Here is a 14,650-nt window from a genome sequence, read left to right as displayed (position 1 = left end):
AGAAAGAAGAGGGGTTCCGGTGCTTTGGCCTTTGCTAAACCCCTACTGGTGACAGTGTGCAGCAGCCTTTGCCCCTCCCGTTAGAGTCCAGACAACGCAGCGGAGCCTCACACTGGTTTATTGAAAACACCCGCTAGCCAAAAGCTTTTGCATGTGTGGACAAACACGCATGTGCACCAGTGCTTAGGGACAAAGCTGGGCCCTGGGGAGTGGTCACTGGCAGGTGTTGTAGATCTGGACCTGCAGATTGATGGCCTGAAGCACACTGCGCATCCTGGCTTCCAGCCCGTCCAGCTGGGCCGCCTTGCCCTCCAGCTCACGCTCGTTCTCTTCATAGGTGCCCTCCAGTTCTAGAAGGATCAAGCAATAGTTTAGATCCTTCTCTCCCAGTCCCTCCTCCCCAGCTGCCGCCCGCCGCGGTCCTCACCCTGCAGCCGCTGCAGCTTGTCCTGAGCAGCTTGCAACAGGCCCCGAGCCTCGTCCCGCAGCTGTTCTGCCCTGGCCTGTGCAGCCAGCACACCCTCAGCCTTCCTTTCGGCGAGCGCCTTCACAGTTTGGTACCGGTCACCTACTTGTTCCCGAAGCTGCTGCAGGTTTAAAGGGTAGGGTCAGTATGCGTCCTAACTGCACCGCCCCTGCTCCCTCGGGATGGCTTTGCCTCAGCTTACCTTCTCAGCCTCCCTGGCACGGCTCTGAGCACTGCCGGCTGTTTCCTCCGCTGTAGATGCTGCCAGGCTGTTGCCCGCCCGTTTCAGTTTCAGGGCCTCCAGGAGGGCGTCCAGCTGCCGAGCCCTCTCACTTGCAGAGTTCAGAGACTTCTCTGCACCCGCCATCCTTTCCTGAACCTGCCACGGAGGGGCCCAGGTTTAAACAGATCTACCTTTGGTCCCAGGAGTCGAGAGGGAGCGACAGGTTGGTCTCGGTGAGTTCTAGGTCAGCCAGGACCACTTGGTGAGACCCTGTCCCAAACAGAACAGAGCCACAGTACATGCCCATGTCCCACTGGTGTTCCGGGGAGACCACACCTGGTGCAGGGTCTGTTCTGTGTTCTGTGTGTCGGCCACTGCTCCCCGGATGGCACCCTGAGCAGCGCCTTGTGCCCGCTGGGCCTCCTCCAATGCTGCCTGTACGGTCTCTGCCTTCTGTTTCTCACCCTCAGCCCGGTTCCTGAGGAAAAGGGGAGGTCAGGGCCTGCAGTGATCAGGCCCAGGTGTCAGGAATGGGGGCCAGGGTTGGGGTCGGACCGTGCCCGCTGTGCGTCTTGTAGTAGCTGCTCAGCCCGACGCACGTCGCCCATAGTGTGTGCCAGGATTGTGTCCACATCTGCCAGGCTCCGGACACGCTCTGCAATCTCACTGGCTAGGTGCTGGATCTGCTCAGGTGAGGCTGGGATGGAGAGCTCCAGCACCCGTGTGGCCACCATTTCAATACTGTCGGGGTCAGCTCCCTCCTCTATGGAGACACAGGCAAAGGCTTAAGAGCAGTCTCCTGCATCAGCTTGGGAACATAATCTTGATATGTGGGTTCTCAGACTGCACATGCCGGAGGAGTTTGCTCAAAGGCATAAGGATGTAAACAAAGAACAGGGACTATATAAGGGGCGGAGACTTAAGGACCCTGACTGAACAAGGACTCAGGGGCCAGACATCGGGTCATAAACACATGTCCACTGCAGACCCTGAGACTCAAGCACACACAGACACAAGGGAAATGACCACATGGCCTGGGCCACGTGGGAGGCTCACGGCTGAGGAAGTCCTTCACACTCTGGATAAGTTCTCGAAGCTCGTGGTTGGCCTGCTCCACCTGGCCCCTAGAAGCATTAGCCTTATCCAGGGCTGCCTGTGCCTGCTGCTGCGCCTCCTCTGCCTGCCGACGCGTCTCCGACATGCGGCTGAGGATGCCACCACCTGCTACCAGTGCCCGCTGCAGCTCTGCCTGTGTGTGCCGAGCCCGGCCCAGTGCCAGATCTGCTGTGGCCGCTGCCCCACTGCAACCGAGGCCACCACAGCGGGGCTGCCCATCCTCATCCCGACATCCGGCACCCCCACAAGGGCTGGTAGCACAGGGTGCGTCCCCGGGCGCCCCACACACCTGCCAGGCACAAAACAAATCAAGGCTCTGTGGGAAGACTCCGCACCCACCCATCCCACTCAGTACGTGCACCTCACCAGTTCATTTATGCCTGTCAGGCTGAGGGTTTGGGTCCGTGCAGACAGCTGCCCCAGTGCCTCCTGGTTGGCTAAGTGTCTGCGGTTGAAGCTCTCTTTCTGGGCAGCCATGAGCACTTCTGTCCGACGCCGGGTATCTGCTGAGTTGCTCACTGGGCTGGGGACCGCAAGGGTGGAGGTGTTGGCACGGCGTTCTGCTTCTGCAGACTGGCTGTGGGCATGTCGGATGCTGTCATAGGCACCTGCGTTGGGTCGGAGGGGTCAGTCAGCTGAACACTGGCCCTGGCCCACCTGCCCGGTTAACCAACAACTCACCTAAGAAATTGGAATGTTTGAGGAGATCCAGATGCTGGTCAAGCTGCCTCAGTGTCAGATTAAGTGCAAGCCCGTCTCTCTCCAGTCCACTGAGTGCGTGGTTGGCATTGAAGTTCTCATCCTGAACATCTGTTAGCTCTGCTTCTAACTGAGTCAGGCGCTCAGTGGTCTTCCCAATTTCATGGCTATATCAATAGGGGACATGTTTAGAGAGGCTTCAGCCCAGATCTTTTGGGCCTTTGCTCCATCCCACCTTATTTGTTTTATCTTATTTTGGTTTTCCGAGACAGGGTTTCTCTGTGTAACAGCTCTGGCTGTCCTGGAACTCACTCTGTAGACCAGGCTGGCCTTGAACTCACAGAGAGAGAGATCCAGCTGCCTCTGCCTCCTGAGTGCTGGGATTAAAGGCGTGTGCCACCACCACCCGGCCCTACCATATTTATTTAGTCCCATCCATACCGCAGTCCCTCTGTGGCCTCCACGAGCTTTGCAGTAGAGGCAGCTGAGGCATTTCGGGCACCCACGATGGCCTGCACCATGCCCAGCTTCCCTTGCATGTTCAAAAAGCTGCTCTCAAAGGCCCCCAGCACCCCCGTCTGCTGCAACTCCTGTGCCCACTGCTCCAGGCGGCGCGTACGAGCAGCCAAGTCCTGCACTACACGATCCCAATCTCCAAAGCACGCATGGCAGGGGTGACAAGCAGGAAAGACACCCGAGAAGCCGCGAGCGCACTGGTCACAGCGCACGCCGGACACGCCTGGACGGCAGCTACAGTGGCCTGTGGCACGGTGACACTGAGGCTTGTCTATTCCTCTAGGGTCACAATCACAGGCTGCAGAAAAAGACAACCACAGCATTAGGGCCCCGGCGATGCATCCTGAGACCATCTTTCTCCGCCGTCTCCCCAGATGTCTCACCACGGCACTGCAAGCCAGGGTCTCCCCAATGGAGCTCTTGGCACTCGGAACAAGTCCTCCCACCAAAGCCGGCATGACAGTGGCACTGCCCTGTGAACTAGGGTACAAACAGAGCAAACGTTGAGCCTGTGAGGCGGATCGCGGGCCCCCTCTACCCAGATAGCTTACCCAGGATTCCATACCTCGTTGCAGGTGGGGCCTCTGGCCCTGGTTGGGTGGCAAGCACAAGGCTGGCAGCCACGGCCACTGGTGAAGTTCCAAAAGTTGGGGGCACAATGGTCACAACTAAGGCCTTGGACATGAGGGAGGCATGGGCACTGCCCACTGCTTGGATCACAGTAGCATTGGTCAGTAGATGGGCACTGCTGGGGATTTGTGCCCAGAGGATTACAGGTACAGCCTGGGCAAGCCAAGACAGACACAGCAATCAAGGGGGTCCATCTCCAGCGGAACCCACCCCAACCATCTCCTCCCATATCCATACTCACGGCGACAACTCTGTCGGGCTGCTTGCCCATGGAAGCCAGGCTTGCAGTGGCCACAGCGGGGCCCCTCTGTGTGGTGTAAACAGCGCAAGCATTGCCCCGTGTGGGGATCACAGGCATCAGGGTCCGTGGGGTCGATGTTCCCACTGCACTCACACAGTTGGCACCTGCCGCCTGGCTTTGATGGGTCTCCAAAGTGCCCAGGGGCGCAAGCGTCACACCGAAGCCCTGTCCACAGTCAAGAGGGAACTATGAGTGCTGGGATTGGCTACCTCACCCTGATCCCATCCATCCCTGTGCCCCACCCACTCGCCTGTGTAACCAGGTCGGCAGTGGCACACAATTTGCTGCGAGTATCCATCCCGGTGGCAAGAAGTAGCAAAGTGCCTCTGGCTTCCAGGGCCTTCGGGGCAGGGGCAAGGTCGGCACTGGCCTCCGTATGTCAGCCGTGGGTCCCCATGAAAACCAGCAACGCACCTGCAGGGAAATGAAGCGGTGGCATCCACAGGCAGCCTGCGCAGCCACCAACCGCTCACCGCTCCTCGAGGCTCACCTCTCACAGTGCTCGCCCCCCGTGTAATCCCGGCAGCCCAGGCAAGCGCCTGTGTGGGCATCGCATTCATCTGCACGCCCATTGCAGACACACGGCCGGCAGTTGGGGAAGCCCCACTGGCCACGCTGACAGTGGTCACAGCGGAGGCCAAAGGCGCCGGTCCGGCAGGGACATTGCCCGCTAGTCCCTTCGCACAGGGCGCTGAGGGCCCCATCAGGGCTACACTGGCAGGCTGGGGATAAGATAGAGACAGTCAGGGTGGGGAGGTGGAGGAACGATCGAAACCTGGGAGTGTCTGCAGGATCCACGGCGGGGTCGGGGAAGGAAGAAGCAAAGCCAGGGAGAAGAGGGGAGACCAAGAGACAGACCTTGACACCCTGCAGGGCCAAAGCCGTAATAGCCAGTGGCGCAGGCATCACAGCGGCGTCCAACCACCCCAGGTTTGCACCGGCACTGGCCACCGTGAGGGCTGCACTCGGAGCTCAGCGAGCCTTGAGGGTCACACTGGCATGCTGTGAAGAGAGGAGGAAGAGCAGATTAGGCTCGGTCCCCACCTCGGCCTACCCATTCGTCTCAGGCGTACTTACGCAAGGCACCATTGTAGATCAAGGAGGACAGGCTGATGAGGAGGGGGGCGCAGGCCTCAGAGAGCGGCGTCTTGCTGGGCATCAGGCCTTCCTCGTGGCAACGGTAGCGCTCAAAGGTGGCACGGCGCTCCAGGGCGGCAGCGTCACCTCCACTAAACATCTCTAGCACCGAGACATGGGGCTGCAGCACCAGCTGAAGAGATGTGCAAGAGTGCAGCGCACGTGGGACCACATCAGTGCTGCCGGAGGACCTCCCTGACGCGGCCACTGGCCGGCCTGTTCTCTCGCAGGCCCCTCCTAGTCATCACCACCCGCATAACCCCCGCCCCGCAGGCCCTGCCCTCTTGGCCAATGTGAGCAAGGGGGGCTTATTCACCGAGTCAATGAGTAGTCCAGTTTCAGGATGGGCACGTCCTCCTGTCCGAATCAGTTTCAGATTCAGTTTGTAGGAGGCACCAGGCTCAAGGCAGACGGGTCTGGGAAACACCAAAACCCTGGAGGTGCGGAGGAGAGAGACGGCACAGGATGACGCTCAGGGTTAGTGAACCCATCATCCGGGGCCTTTTACTTATTTTTGCTGTTGTTGTTGTTGTTTTTGATTTTTTGTTTTTTCAGGTCAGGTGTCTCTGTGAGACAGCCCTGGGTATCCTGGAAATCGTTCTGTAGACTAGGCTGGCCGCAAACTCACAGATCCTATCCTGGGCCTTTTCCACAGCTGCTCATAGCAATCATGCCTATTACCAAGGCGGGGACTGCAGCCAAGCCAGACTCGGCCCACGTCCACCTGCTGAGGCCCTGACAGGGGATCTCAACAGAAGAGTCCCATAAATGTGGCTTTCTAGAATCATACACCCATACAGACCAAGATCACTGAAAACACAGAGCCTAGCAACCACGTGTCTCCTGACATTACAATTTGTCAGGTGTTCTTTACATTAGTGACTAAGTATTTATTTATTCTGTAGTCTCAGGAATTGACTCTACAGCTTTGTAGCGGCTAGTTAAGAAGGTGTCACCGAGCCGGACGGCGGTGTGTGCCTTTAATCCCAGCACCCAGGAGGCAGAGGCAGGAGGATCTCTGTGAGTTCGAGGCCAGCCGGTTCTACAGAGTGAGTTCTAGGATAGGCTCCAAAGCTACAAAGAGGCCCTGTCTCAGAAAAAAAAAAAAAAAGGCATCACTGAACTACATCCCCAGACGCTGGTTTCTTCTCTCTTGAGACAATGATCCTGTCTCTCTGTCCCCTAGGTGATTTGTCGAGAAAACCCAGACATGAGTTCTTTCATTCCACTCCCAACCTCCTTCAATCCCTGAGTCTTCCCCTAGCTGCTACTTCAGTTTTGCTTCCCCGCCCAATAAATCCACAGAGCCCCCTGCAGTCACTACCAGCTAGCCTCCTGCTGCAGTGGGACTCTGGCTTACTTGGTGTCAAGGTCACCAATGACCTCCATGTAGCTAAACGCAGCGGCCACTTTTCTGTTCTCATCGGGCTCAAGCCTTCAGCAGCATGCCGTGAGTCCCCGTGCCTCCCTCTTCGCTCTTTTCGCTTAGCCTCTGGGCCCCTGTCCTCATCCCTAGTTTTTTCCTCTGCCCACTCATTTCTCCCTTTTTGAGGCAAGCTCTTAATTTGTTCCAGGCAGACACTGAATTTGCTGTGTAGCCAAGAATACCTTGAACTCCTGATCCTTCTCCCTCTGTCTCCCAAATGCTAGGATTAAAGGCACGAGGTACTACAACCAGCTCATGGGAACCGGATGTTTACTCCAACATTGCTCCCCCGAGTAATCCCAGACACAGAAACCTGGCCACCTACTGGCCTTATCCCTCAAGCCAAAGAATCTCAGACTGTTCCTTACAGGCATGGTGGTATGTCCCTTTAACGACAGCACTTGAGATGCTACGGCAAGAAAATCACAAGTTTCAGGCTAGCCAGGGACATATTATAATAAGATCCTGAATCTAAGCCAGGTGGTGGTGGTGGTGGTGGTGGTGGTGGTGCATGCCTTTAATCCCAGTCAGGGACTGCAGCCAAGCCAGACTCAGCCCACATACACCTGCTGAGGCCCTGACCTTTCCTAGACCATTTAACTTGGGCGGCAGAGGCAGGCAGCTCTGTGAGTTCAAGGCCAGCCTGGTCTATAGATCGAGTTCCAGGACAGCCAAGGCTACACAGAGAAACTCTGTCTTGAAAATCCAGGGGAAAAAAAAAAAAAAAAGGAAAGGAGGCCAGGGTGGCCAACAGAGTAATGAAAAAGATACAGGAAACAGGGCTGGAGAGATGGCTCAGAGGTTAAGAGCATTGACTGCTCTTCCAGAGGTCCTGAGTTTGGTTCCCAGCACCCACATGGTGGCTCACAACCATCTGTAATGAAATCTGGTGCCCTCTTCTGGCCTGCAGGCATACATACAGGCAGAACACTGTATACATAAGAAATAAATAAATCTTAAAAAAAAAAAAATACAGAAAACAAATACTTGCAAAATGTAACAAACTTTAACCAGTCACATCCCTACTCTGATGCCATTGCCTTACAACCGTCACCATCACAGGGACTTTGTGGAGTGACAGAGGATGACTTCCCGTCAATTAATGCCTTGGCCTCTGCAACTCACTCCCTTGAGAAGCAGGCTCTGTTTTATCTATGACTTCCCTGTGAGCACAGCCATGGAGCTGGTAAGCAGCCCCCAGGAGCACGTACCTGAAAGAAGGAACAGATGAAAAAGTAATGTGGTCTTTCAGGTAACCTGCGTGGAGTAAGGGCTGGCCCTCCAAGCCCTAGCACTGTGCCCTCACCTGGTGTTTGGTTGAAGCATCCCCTGAATTCGGTCATCCTTGGGCAGCACGTGCCCACAGGGACTGTGGCCAGACACTGGCCCTGGGCGATGCACAGTCAGTTCCAGCTCTGCCCATTGCTCAGGAACCTGGGGGAAGAGGACAGTGGAGAGGATCCTTCCACATCCAGAATGTCCCCACAGGTCAGCTGTCACAGGGTCTAACCTGGGGCTCCAAGCGCAGCAGCAGGTCATAGTCCATGGCCCTTGGCAAAGAGGTCACCAGGAACTCCACTTCCTGACCTTCCCGCAGCCGCACAAAGCCTGGGCCAGTCCAGGATGGAGTTTCCCGGTTGGTCACCAGACGCTCTACCACCTCAAGCACCTGAGAGTCAACACGGTCAACGCAGGGATGAGAATACAGGTGAAGTACTATCTCTGCTCCCACAGCCAGCTCCAGACGCCATTTCTCCTGCCAGGACCTCCCCTAAGACTGCATGGTACCCCAGTCCCTCTGAGACACCACCCACAGCCCCTCCTCTCCAGCCATCCCACCCACGTCTTGTGAGTGATCCCACCTGTCCTCGGGCATCCTCAGCCTCCCAAGTTAAATGGTCTAGGAAAGGCCGGAAGTAGCCAGGCTGTACTTGTTCACAGCGCCGCCCAATCATGTGTGGGCGGCAGCGGCACTGACCGGTGGCCTCATCACACCTGAGGAATGCTGTGGTTACTGAAGGGCCACCCCCTTTGCCTTCCCAACCACCTCCCAAGTCCCTGTTACACCACTCACTGAGGATCTAAGGCGCCACCAATGTCGCAGTCACAGGGGCGGCAACCAAGCAGGTCATGGCTCAGGCCCCAGTGGCCAGGCTAGGAAAAAGAGAATGCTGGGAAGCCAGAAACCGACTTCCTTGCCACCCAGCAGTGAGTCCAATCACACCTGAAGCCTCCTACCACTGACTGGTGAACAAAAAGTCCCCGGACCACTGGCCTATACCCTTGGCCTCCTAAGGACTGGACCCTAAGTCCTCAGGACCCACCCACTGGACTTTGCCCCCAGCCATGTGCTTGGAGGACAAGTCCAGGACCCTGGAACCCCAGATTCCTCAGTCGCACCAGGCAGCGGTCACAGCCACGTCCAGTCACCAGACGCTTGCAGAAGCAGGTCCCACTGTTGGAGTCACAGGGAGTGCCCCCAGGCACTGTGCCCCGAGAATTACACTGGCAGCCTGCAGAGAAAGAGGCCCGTTAGCCCTGTTGGAAGTAGAAGCGGTGCTCAGGTTCGTCTGCTCCAGGAGTAAGAGGCCAGGGGTTAAAGGTCAGCATAGGAGTTAGGGCACGAAGCACATACGCTGGCATCCTCGAGGGTCACTGGCACTGAGTCCAAAGAAGCCATCACGGCATTGCTGACAGCGAGTGCCAGCCACGTGTTCTTTGCAGCGACACTGGCCCGAGACCAGTCCTAGCACAGGGTCATCGTGGGAATCACAGCGACCACCATCTTGAGACCCCATAGGGTCACAGTCACAGGCTGAGACCAAAAGAGAGTATAAAGTCACCCCATCCCAATGGCAGAGCACCCGTCCTAAGCCTTCCCCTAGTCCTGTTCTGGTACCACACCAATTCTGGCTTCCTAGTTCCTGACTCAGGCTCAGCTTTCTCTCCCTCATCCCCAGTCCCAGCCTTACGACGGCACACGGCCGGATCCCGAATGTCCTTGGTTGGGTCCTGGTAGAAGAAGGGCCGGCAAAGCTCACAGTGGCGTCCAGCTGTGTTGTGCTGACATCCGTCACACACGCCTCCGCTCACATTTCCAGATGCCAGGTACACAGCCATGTCAAAGTGGCAGCTGTGAGTATGCCCATTGCACTCACACTCTGGGGGAAGACAGAGGCCCAAGGAGAAACAGGCCCTCAGGATGAGGGTCACAGGGAGGGGGACCAGCGTCGTCACTCTATGTCGGTACCATAGGCCAGAATTTACAGGGGCAGCTTGAGGACTTCAAGGCTTCAGAATCCTATGGGACTGGTAGCCAGAGCAGATTACAGAGGAGGGTTGAGGGTCATCAGGGATATCAAGGCCTGAATACCCTTTAGACACAGCCTAGGTATTTGGGGCTTGACCAACTAGCATTTGGTTCGAACCAGGGCAGCGCCAGGCTACAGAGATCTGTGTCTCACTCACTCCGACAGGCGTGAGTATGGCCGTCCTCAGCAGGATGCCAGGGAAGGTCGTGATAGAAATCCTGACACTGCTCACAGTTGAGACCACGAGTATTGTGTTTGCAGATGCAAGCCCCATGTACCTGTGAAGATATACAGGAAGGTTGACAGGCAGTCTATCTAGCCATGCCCACCCCTCTCCATAACCCTATTCCAGTCGTCTGAAGGCCCTTACCATGCCCTCAGCATGGGCTGGTGCCCCTGGTGCAGGGGCACACTGCGAGGCATGTCCATAACAGAAGCAGTTGCCACGGACGACAAGCTCATAGAGGGCATAATAGTATTTTTCCCGGATCTCCCGCCGCGGGTCAAGCAAGTTGTCTCCCAGCGTGTGAAGGCGAGTCAAGTTCACTCGTAGGTTGGTGATCTTCAACAGGTCTAGGAAGGGGAAGAAGGTTTCGTCCAACTAGATGGGCAAGCTCTGGTTGCCTCAGACCCACCCGGGGGTTGCAGCTGCCAAGGTCACCTTGGGAGGCATCTTTTCTATTGCTACCAGAGCTAAACTGGGCTTGGCATCTGCCCTAGGAAGCACCCAAAATAGTTACTGAGGCCCCAAATAGTCCCCATCCGGACATTGGGACTGTGCCAGTCTCAACGGGTAGAGTACTCACTCTGAATCCGTGAGCTGTAGGGGTCTGGAATGGGGATAGCGGGGTCCAGCACACGATAGATGACCTGGCATGGCAGGAAGCCCACAGAGACATCAGACCTTGCTTCAGGTGCATCACAAAACCCATAGATCCCTTCCTATCCTCCGCCCAGATCCTACCCTTACCTCGCCTTCAGTGGATGGCTCAATTTCTGAGTAGCGAGACTCACAAACCACATCATCCCAGTGTCGTGGGGGGGCCAGTGGAATGCCTGGGAAGTCGGCCCCGCAGTCATAGGAAAAATATCGGTACACATGCCAGGTGCGGCCAAAGTCTGCAGAGCGCTCCACCAGCATGGCCGCAGGGCGAAATGTCTGGTTGGGGAGGGGGACATGTCTGATTAGCAAGAACCAGGACCTCAGCCCAACCTGAGCTGCTTAGTCACGATCACTGCCAATCACTCACGGACAAGTGGGAGTGACTATGAAAACCAAGTAATGATCAGACTAGGGATGACAGCCACCTCTCACGGGTAGGTTAAAAGATCAGAAGGCCTGGGGAGACCATATCTGATCTAGTCTAGGAATGCAGCACAGGAGGGCATGTACAAAGGCCTAGAGAGTGTTCCAGCAATGGAAGCTATGCAAGAAATGACCACGGTTCATATGGAGTCAGAACACAACCCATGAGCACAGGGAAGCTGGGTTGTGGAGCTCTGTCCAGGGGCCTGGGGGACCAAAGCAGGGCAATTCGGGCAGGTTCACTGACATGCTGCAGGCACCTTGAAAGTCATGATGAGGTGGGTGAAATGGAATTCAGCTTCCAGGTCCAGCTGGATGGTGACCCTTGAAATACCTGCAGCAGGAAGCAGAGGTCAAGACTCTGAGGTTACTGGGGTAGAAGCCCTGGTCACGCTAATGACCTACTCATGGGCTCACCATTCTCTGATTGCCACCAGGCTGTCCGGCGCTGTGGTGCAAAGCTGGTCACCACGTTCTGGATCCGATGGCTGTTGGGGTTGTCTCGAGCAGAGAAGGGACGCCGGGAGTCACACAGGAAACACTTCTTCTCATCCTGGATTGGGTGGAGGTTAGTAGCAGCAGCGCCTTAGCCAGTGCCGCCCCCACCCTGACCCAGCCTCTCCCCCAGTCCCCAGAGGCACCTGCAGGTGACTGACAATGCAGTAGGGCTGAGGGCTGTGCAAGCCACATGTGGAGGAAGCAGTCAGTCTGTCCGCACGGCCCACCAACAGGTCACCAGTGGCTGGGTAGCAGCTTCCTCGAGAACAACCAGGTACATCCAAGGAAGGGACCTGGGCCAGTGTGGCAGCCAGCACTGGGGGCAGTGAGTTAACCAGTTCAGCAGTGATTCTGTTAGGGAGCCCCATCCCTTGGGCCCCTGGGACAGCCAGCCACCCCTGGACCTACCATCACATCCCATAACCTTAGGCCTCACCAGGCCCCCTCACCACTTAGAAGTAGACCCAAGCGAAGTTCCCAAGGCAGAGGCAGTCCCTGCCGGCCCCTCCCTGGTTCTCCTGAGGCCCACTCCATCCTGAAGAGAAGTAAAACAGAGATAAGGGGGGGATGAAGACTCCAAAGACGCAGCCCACCACCTCCCTTGGGGTTGATGCTGACCCTGACCGTGTAGGTACTGGGCTGGTTTCCCTCCAGGCCCTCAGTCTGTCCCAGGGTCTGTCCAGCAGTCACTCCTCCACAATCTGAGAGTCTGACGACTTTGGGTAAAGTTGGAAAGCAGGGAAGGAAGGAAAACATGGAGCGGATCTAAGACGGGATTATAACTTAGGATAGCGCCCCTGGCTCTACCATGTCCCTGTCCTCCGCAAACAACCCTCATCCCAAGAACCAGACACAGGCCACTTCACCCACATTTTTTTTTTAAGGTGAGGTTTATTTAGAAGAGTAGCAGAGGTGTATTTAGCAAAGAAGCAGGTTAGTTAGAAGCACTAATAAGCGAGGACTCCAAGGGGAAATCGGAGTAGGCTGCTCAAAAACAGAGAACGGCCTTGTCTGCTTATCTTCAATGTATCCCTAAAGTCGGGATTTGTACAGGGACGGGGTGAAGATGGAGAGCGGATACAGGAAGGGGACTTGTGGAACTGGGGGGATGGAAGAGGTCAATAGGAGGCTTGTGATCTTTGAGATCTGGAAGGCAGATCTAAGGAGCTTATGGCCTTCGTCCTTGGTGTCACCATGGAAACCACTGTCAAATCATCCTCTGGCTCCCAGGGTTACAGCATCTGCAGGAAGATGAAATAGGTGCAAACTAGAATTCTATTGGACCTGTGGGAAGGTTTATGATGACCCAAAGGACAGAACAGGATTGAGCTCTGGGAGCCACTGGGTAGACCATCCAATGCCTGAAGCACAACTCTGAGGAACTCCACCGCCCATAGTCACTATAGCAAATGGGTTGCAAGAAGCATTGCCTGTTCCCTGATTAAAATGGGCTGTGGCTACTCAGCTACCCGGATATGGGATCTGGGTGACAGACCCTGGACCCTGGCAGCAGCGAGTGAATCCGAATCTTGTGGCTATTTATCCATTCCGGACTTTCCAGTCCTCTGGCAGCCCGGGAGCGTAGAGTTGGAATGCGCGCACCCACTAGGCGCGTGCCCCACCCAGACCCCTGGGACTTCAGGCGGGAAGAGGGTGGGTCCAGGGTCTGTAAGGCTTGCTTTGAGCGCCACAGCTACGAACAGACAGACTGCTGGAGATCAAGCCAAGATTACTGGAAGCTGCAGGTGCCCGTAGGAAAGCTGAGAGTTCTTCAGAGGAAACTTTCCGCTGCACAAAGGAGAATGGGGGCGGGACAGTCAGTCGTTGGATTTTCTCTGTCACTCGAGTAGAGTCTGCAATCACCTAGAGGGTCCTGTGGGTAACCTAGGGAAGCTCTGGGATACTAGAGGTCATCAATCAGAATTTTAGATCAAGCTGTCCTCCGTGCTTTGACTGGCTCTTGGGAACCTATTCCTCGTGCTGGATGGCCTTGCCCAGTCCGAATACAGGGGGAGGGGCTTAGTCGTATGGCATCTTGGTATGCCATGCTTTGCAGAAGCCCATGGAAGGCTTGTCCTTTTCTGAGCGATTACGGAGGAGGCGTGGATTATGCGGGGGAGGAGAAGAGGGGGCAGGGAGTGGGAGGAGATGTGAGCTGCTGTAAAGTTCAGAACCGGGTCAAGTGTTGATTCGGGTTAAGGCTGGGGTCACAGTTGTGATGGAGATTTGGGCCACGGTCAGAAGTTACATCCCTGACTCCGATGACCCCATCTCCAGAGTTGGTGTACTTACTGGCACAGAATGACCAGGTCCTGGGCAAGAAGGCAGCCAATCTGCAGAGGAGGGAGGGGAGCCTGTGGTTGGGATGTAAAATACATAAATAAATAATTTGCAAAAGATCATGTTGTAGGAAAAAAAAAAAAGAAAGAATTTAGATAACTCAGAGGTAAAGGTGGGGGTGGGGTGGGGTTGAGGCATTAGAGGGCGTCAAGGGGGTTACATGATAGCTTTATTCACAAGTGTAGCGGGCCAATGAGGGACGGTAGAGTCACATTTAGGACAGAGGGTACTCAGTGATATCTCTGGTGTCTCAAGATCAAGATGAGATTTCTTGGTCACTATTGTGTAACCCAGGTGGTTTCAGGGTCCCCCCCAACCTTTTTTTTTTTTTTCAAAACAGGGTTTCTCTGTGTAGCCTTGCCTGTCTTGAAACTCACTCTGTAGACCAGGCTGGCCTCAAACTCAGAGAGATCCACCTGCCTCTGCTTCCCCAGTGCTGGGATTAAAGGTGTGTGCCACCACACCTCTATTCAGGGTCCTTTCTTTATTTTTAAGTGCATAAATGCTTTGTCTGCATGCATACCTGTGAACCACGTCCATGTCTGGTGCCCAAAGAGGACAGAAAAGGGCATTGGATCCCTTGGAACTGGAGTTATCAGGTGGCTGTCAGCTGTCCTGTGGGTGCTGGGTGCTGGAGATGGAGCCCAAGTCCTCTGGAGGAGCAGCCAGTGCCCTTAACCA

The 14,650-nt window shown here is 55.8% G+C and overlaps 1 protein-coding gene across 2 annotated transcripts; it reads right to left on the bottom strand.

Annotated features, from left to right (window-relative positions):
* Positions 1-101: 101 nt before the first annotated feature.
* Lamb2 (laminin subunit beta 2) lies at positions 102-12,434 on the bottom strand. 2 transcript variants are annotated; one of them, XM_006978316.4, is made up of 33 exons: positions 12,254-12,434; positions 12,079-12,164; positions 11,773-11,945; positions 11,549-11,684; positions 11,392-11,465; positions 10,796-10,984; positions 10,632-10,695; positions 10,196-10,398; positions 9,983-10,103; positions 9,487-9,675; positions 9,150-9,329; positions 8,915-9,027; positions 8,589-8,668; positions 8,377-8,509; positions 8,025-8,183; positions 7,821-7,948; positions 5,405-5,522; positions 5,029-5,221; positions 4,810-4,953; positions 4,442-4,673; positions 4,202-4,365; positions 3,892-4,116; positions 3,586-3,803; positions 3,404-3,500; positions 2,946-3,318; positions 2,487-2,671; positions 2,172-2,413; positions 1,746-2,094; positions 1,245-1,452; positions 1,026-1,167; positions 669-845; positions 428-587; positions 102-350 (listed from the first exon to the last, which is right to left on the bottom strand). In XM_006978316.4, exons 2-33 carry the CDS (start codon positions 12,161-12,163, stop codon positions 214-216), a joined length of 5,391 nt encoding a protein of 1,796 aa, XP_006978378.3. In that variant the 5' UTR covers position 12,164; positions 12,254-12,434; the 3' UTR covers positions 102-213. The 2 variants fall into 2 exon arrangements, with proteins under 2 accessions (XP_006978378.3, XP_006978377.3); XM_006978315.4 differs by having other exon boundaries at positions 12,248-12,359.
* Between the last annotated feature and the right edge of the window lie 2,216 nt (positions 12,435-14,650).

The sequence above is a fragment of the Peromyscus maniculatus genome, chromosome 7 (genome assembly GCF_049852395.1).
Source record: "Peromyscus maniculatus bairdii isolate BWxNUB_F1_BW_parent chromosome 7, HU_Pman_BW_mat_3.1, whole genome shotgun sequence".
Classification (NCBI taxonomy): domain Eukaryota; kingdom Metazoa; phylum Chordata; class Mammalia; order Rodentia; family Cricetidae; genus Peromyscus; species Peromyscus maniculatus.
Note: the sequence above shows the minus strand (reverse complement) of the source record. Positions and strands in the feature narration are given on the sequence as shown.

Excerpts from the sequence above, each read along its gene's own strand:
- Lamb2 (XM_006978316.4), bottom strand. The coding sequence starts at position 12,163 with ATGGAGTGGGCCTCAGGAGAACCAGGGAGGGGCCGGCAGGGACTGCCT. Across the intron at positions 9,676-9,982 it reads CCATACTCACGCCTGTCGGA|AGTGTGAGTGCAATGGGCAT; the intron begins GTGAGTGAGACA and ends GTCTTCCCCCAG. Across the intron at positions 9,028-9,149 it reads TGACCCTCGAGGATGCCAGC|GCTGCCAGTGTAATTCTCGG; the intron begins GTATGTGCTTCG and ends CTTTCTCTGCAG.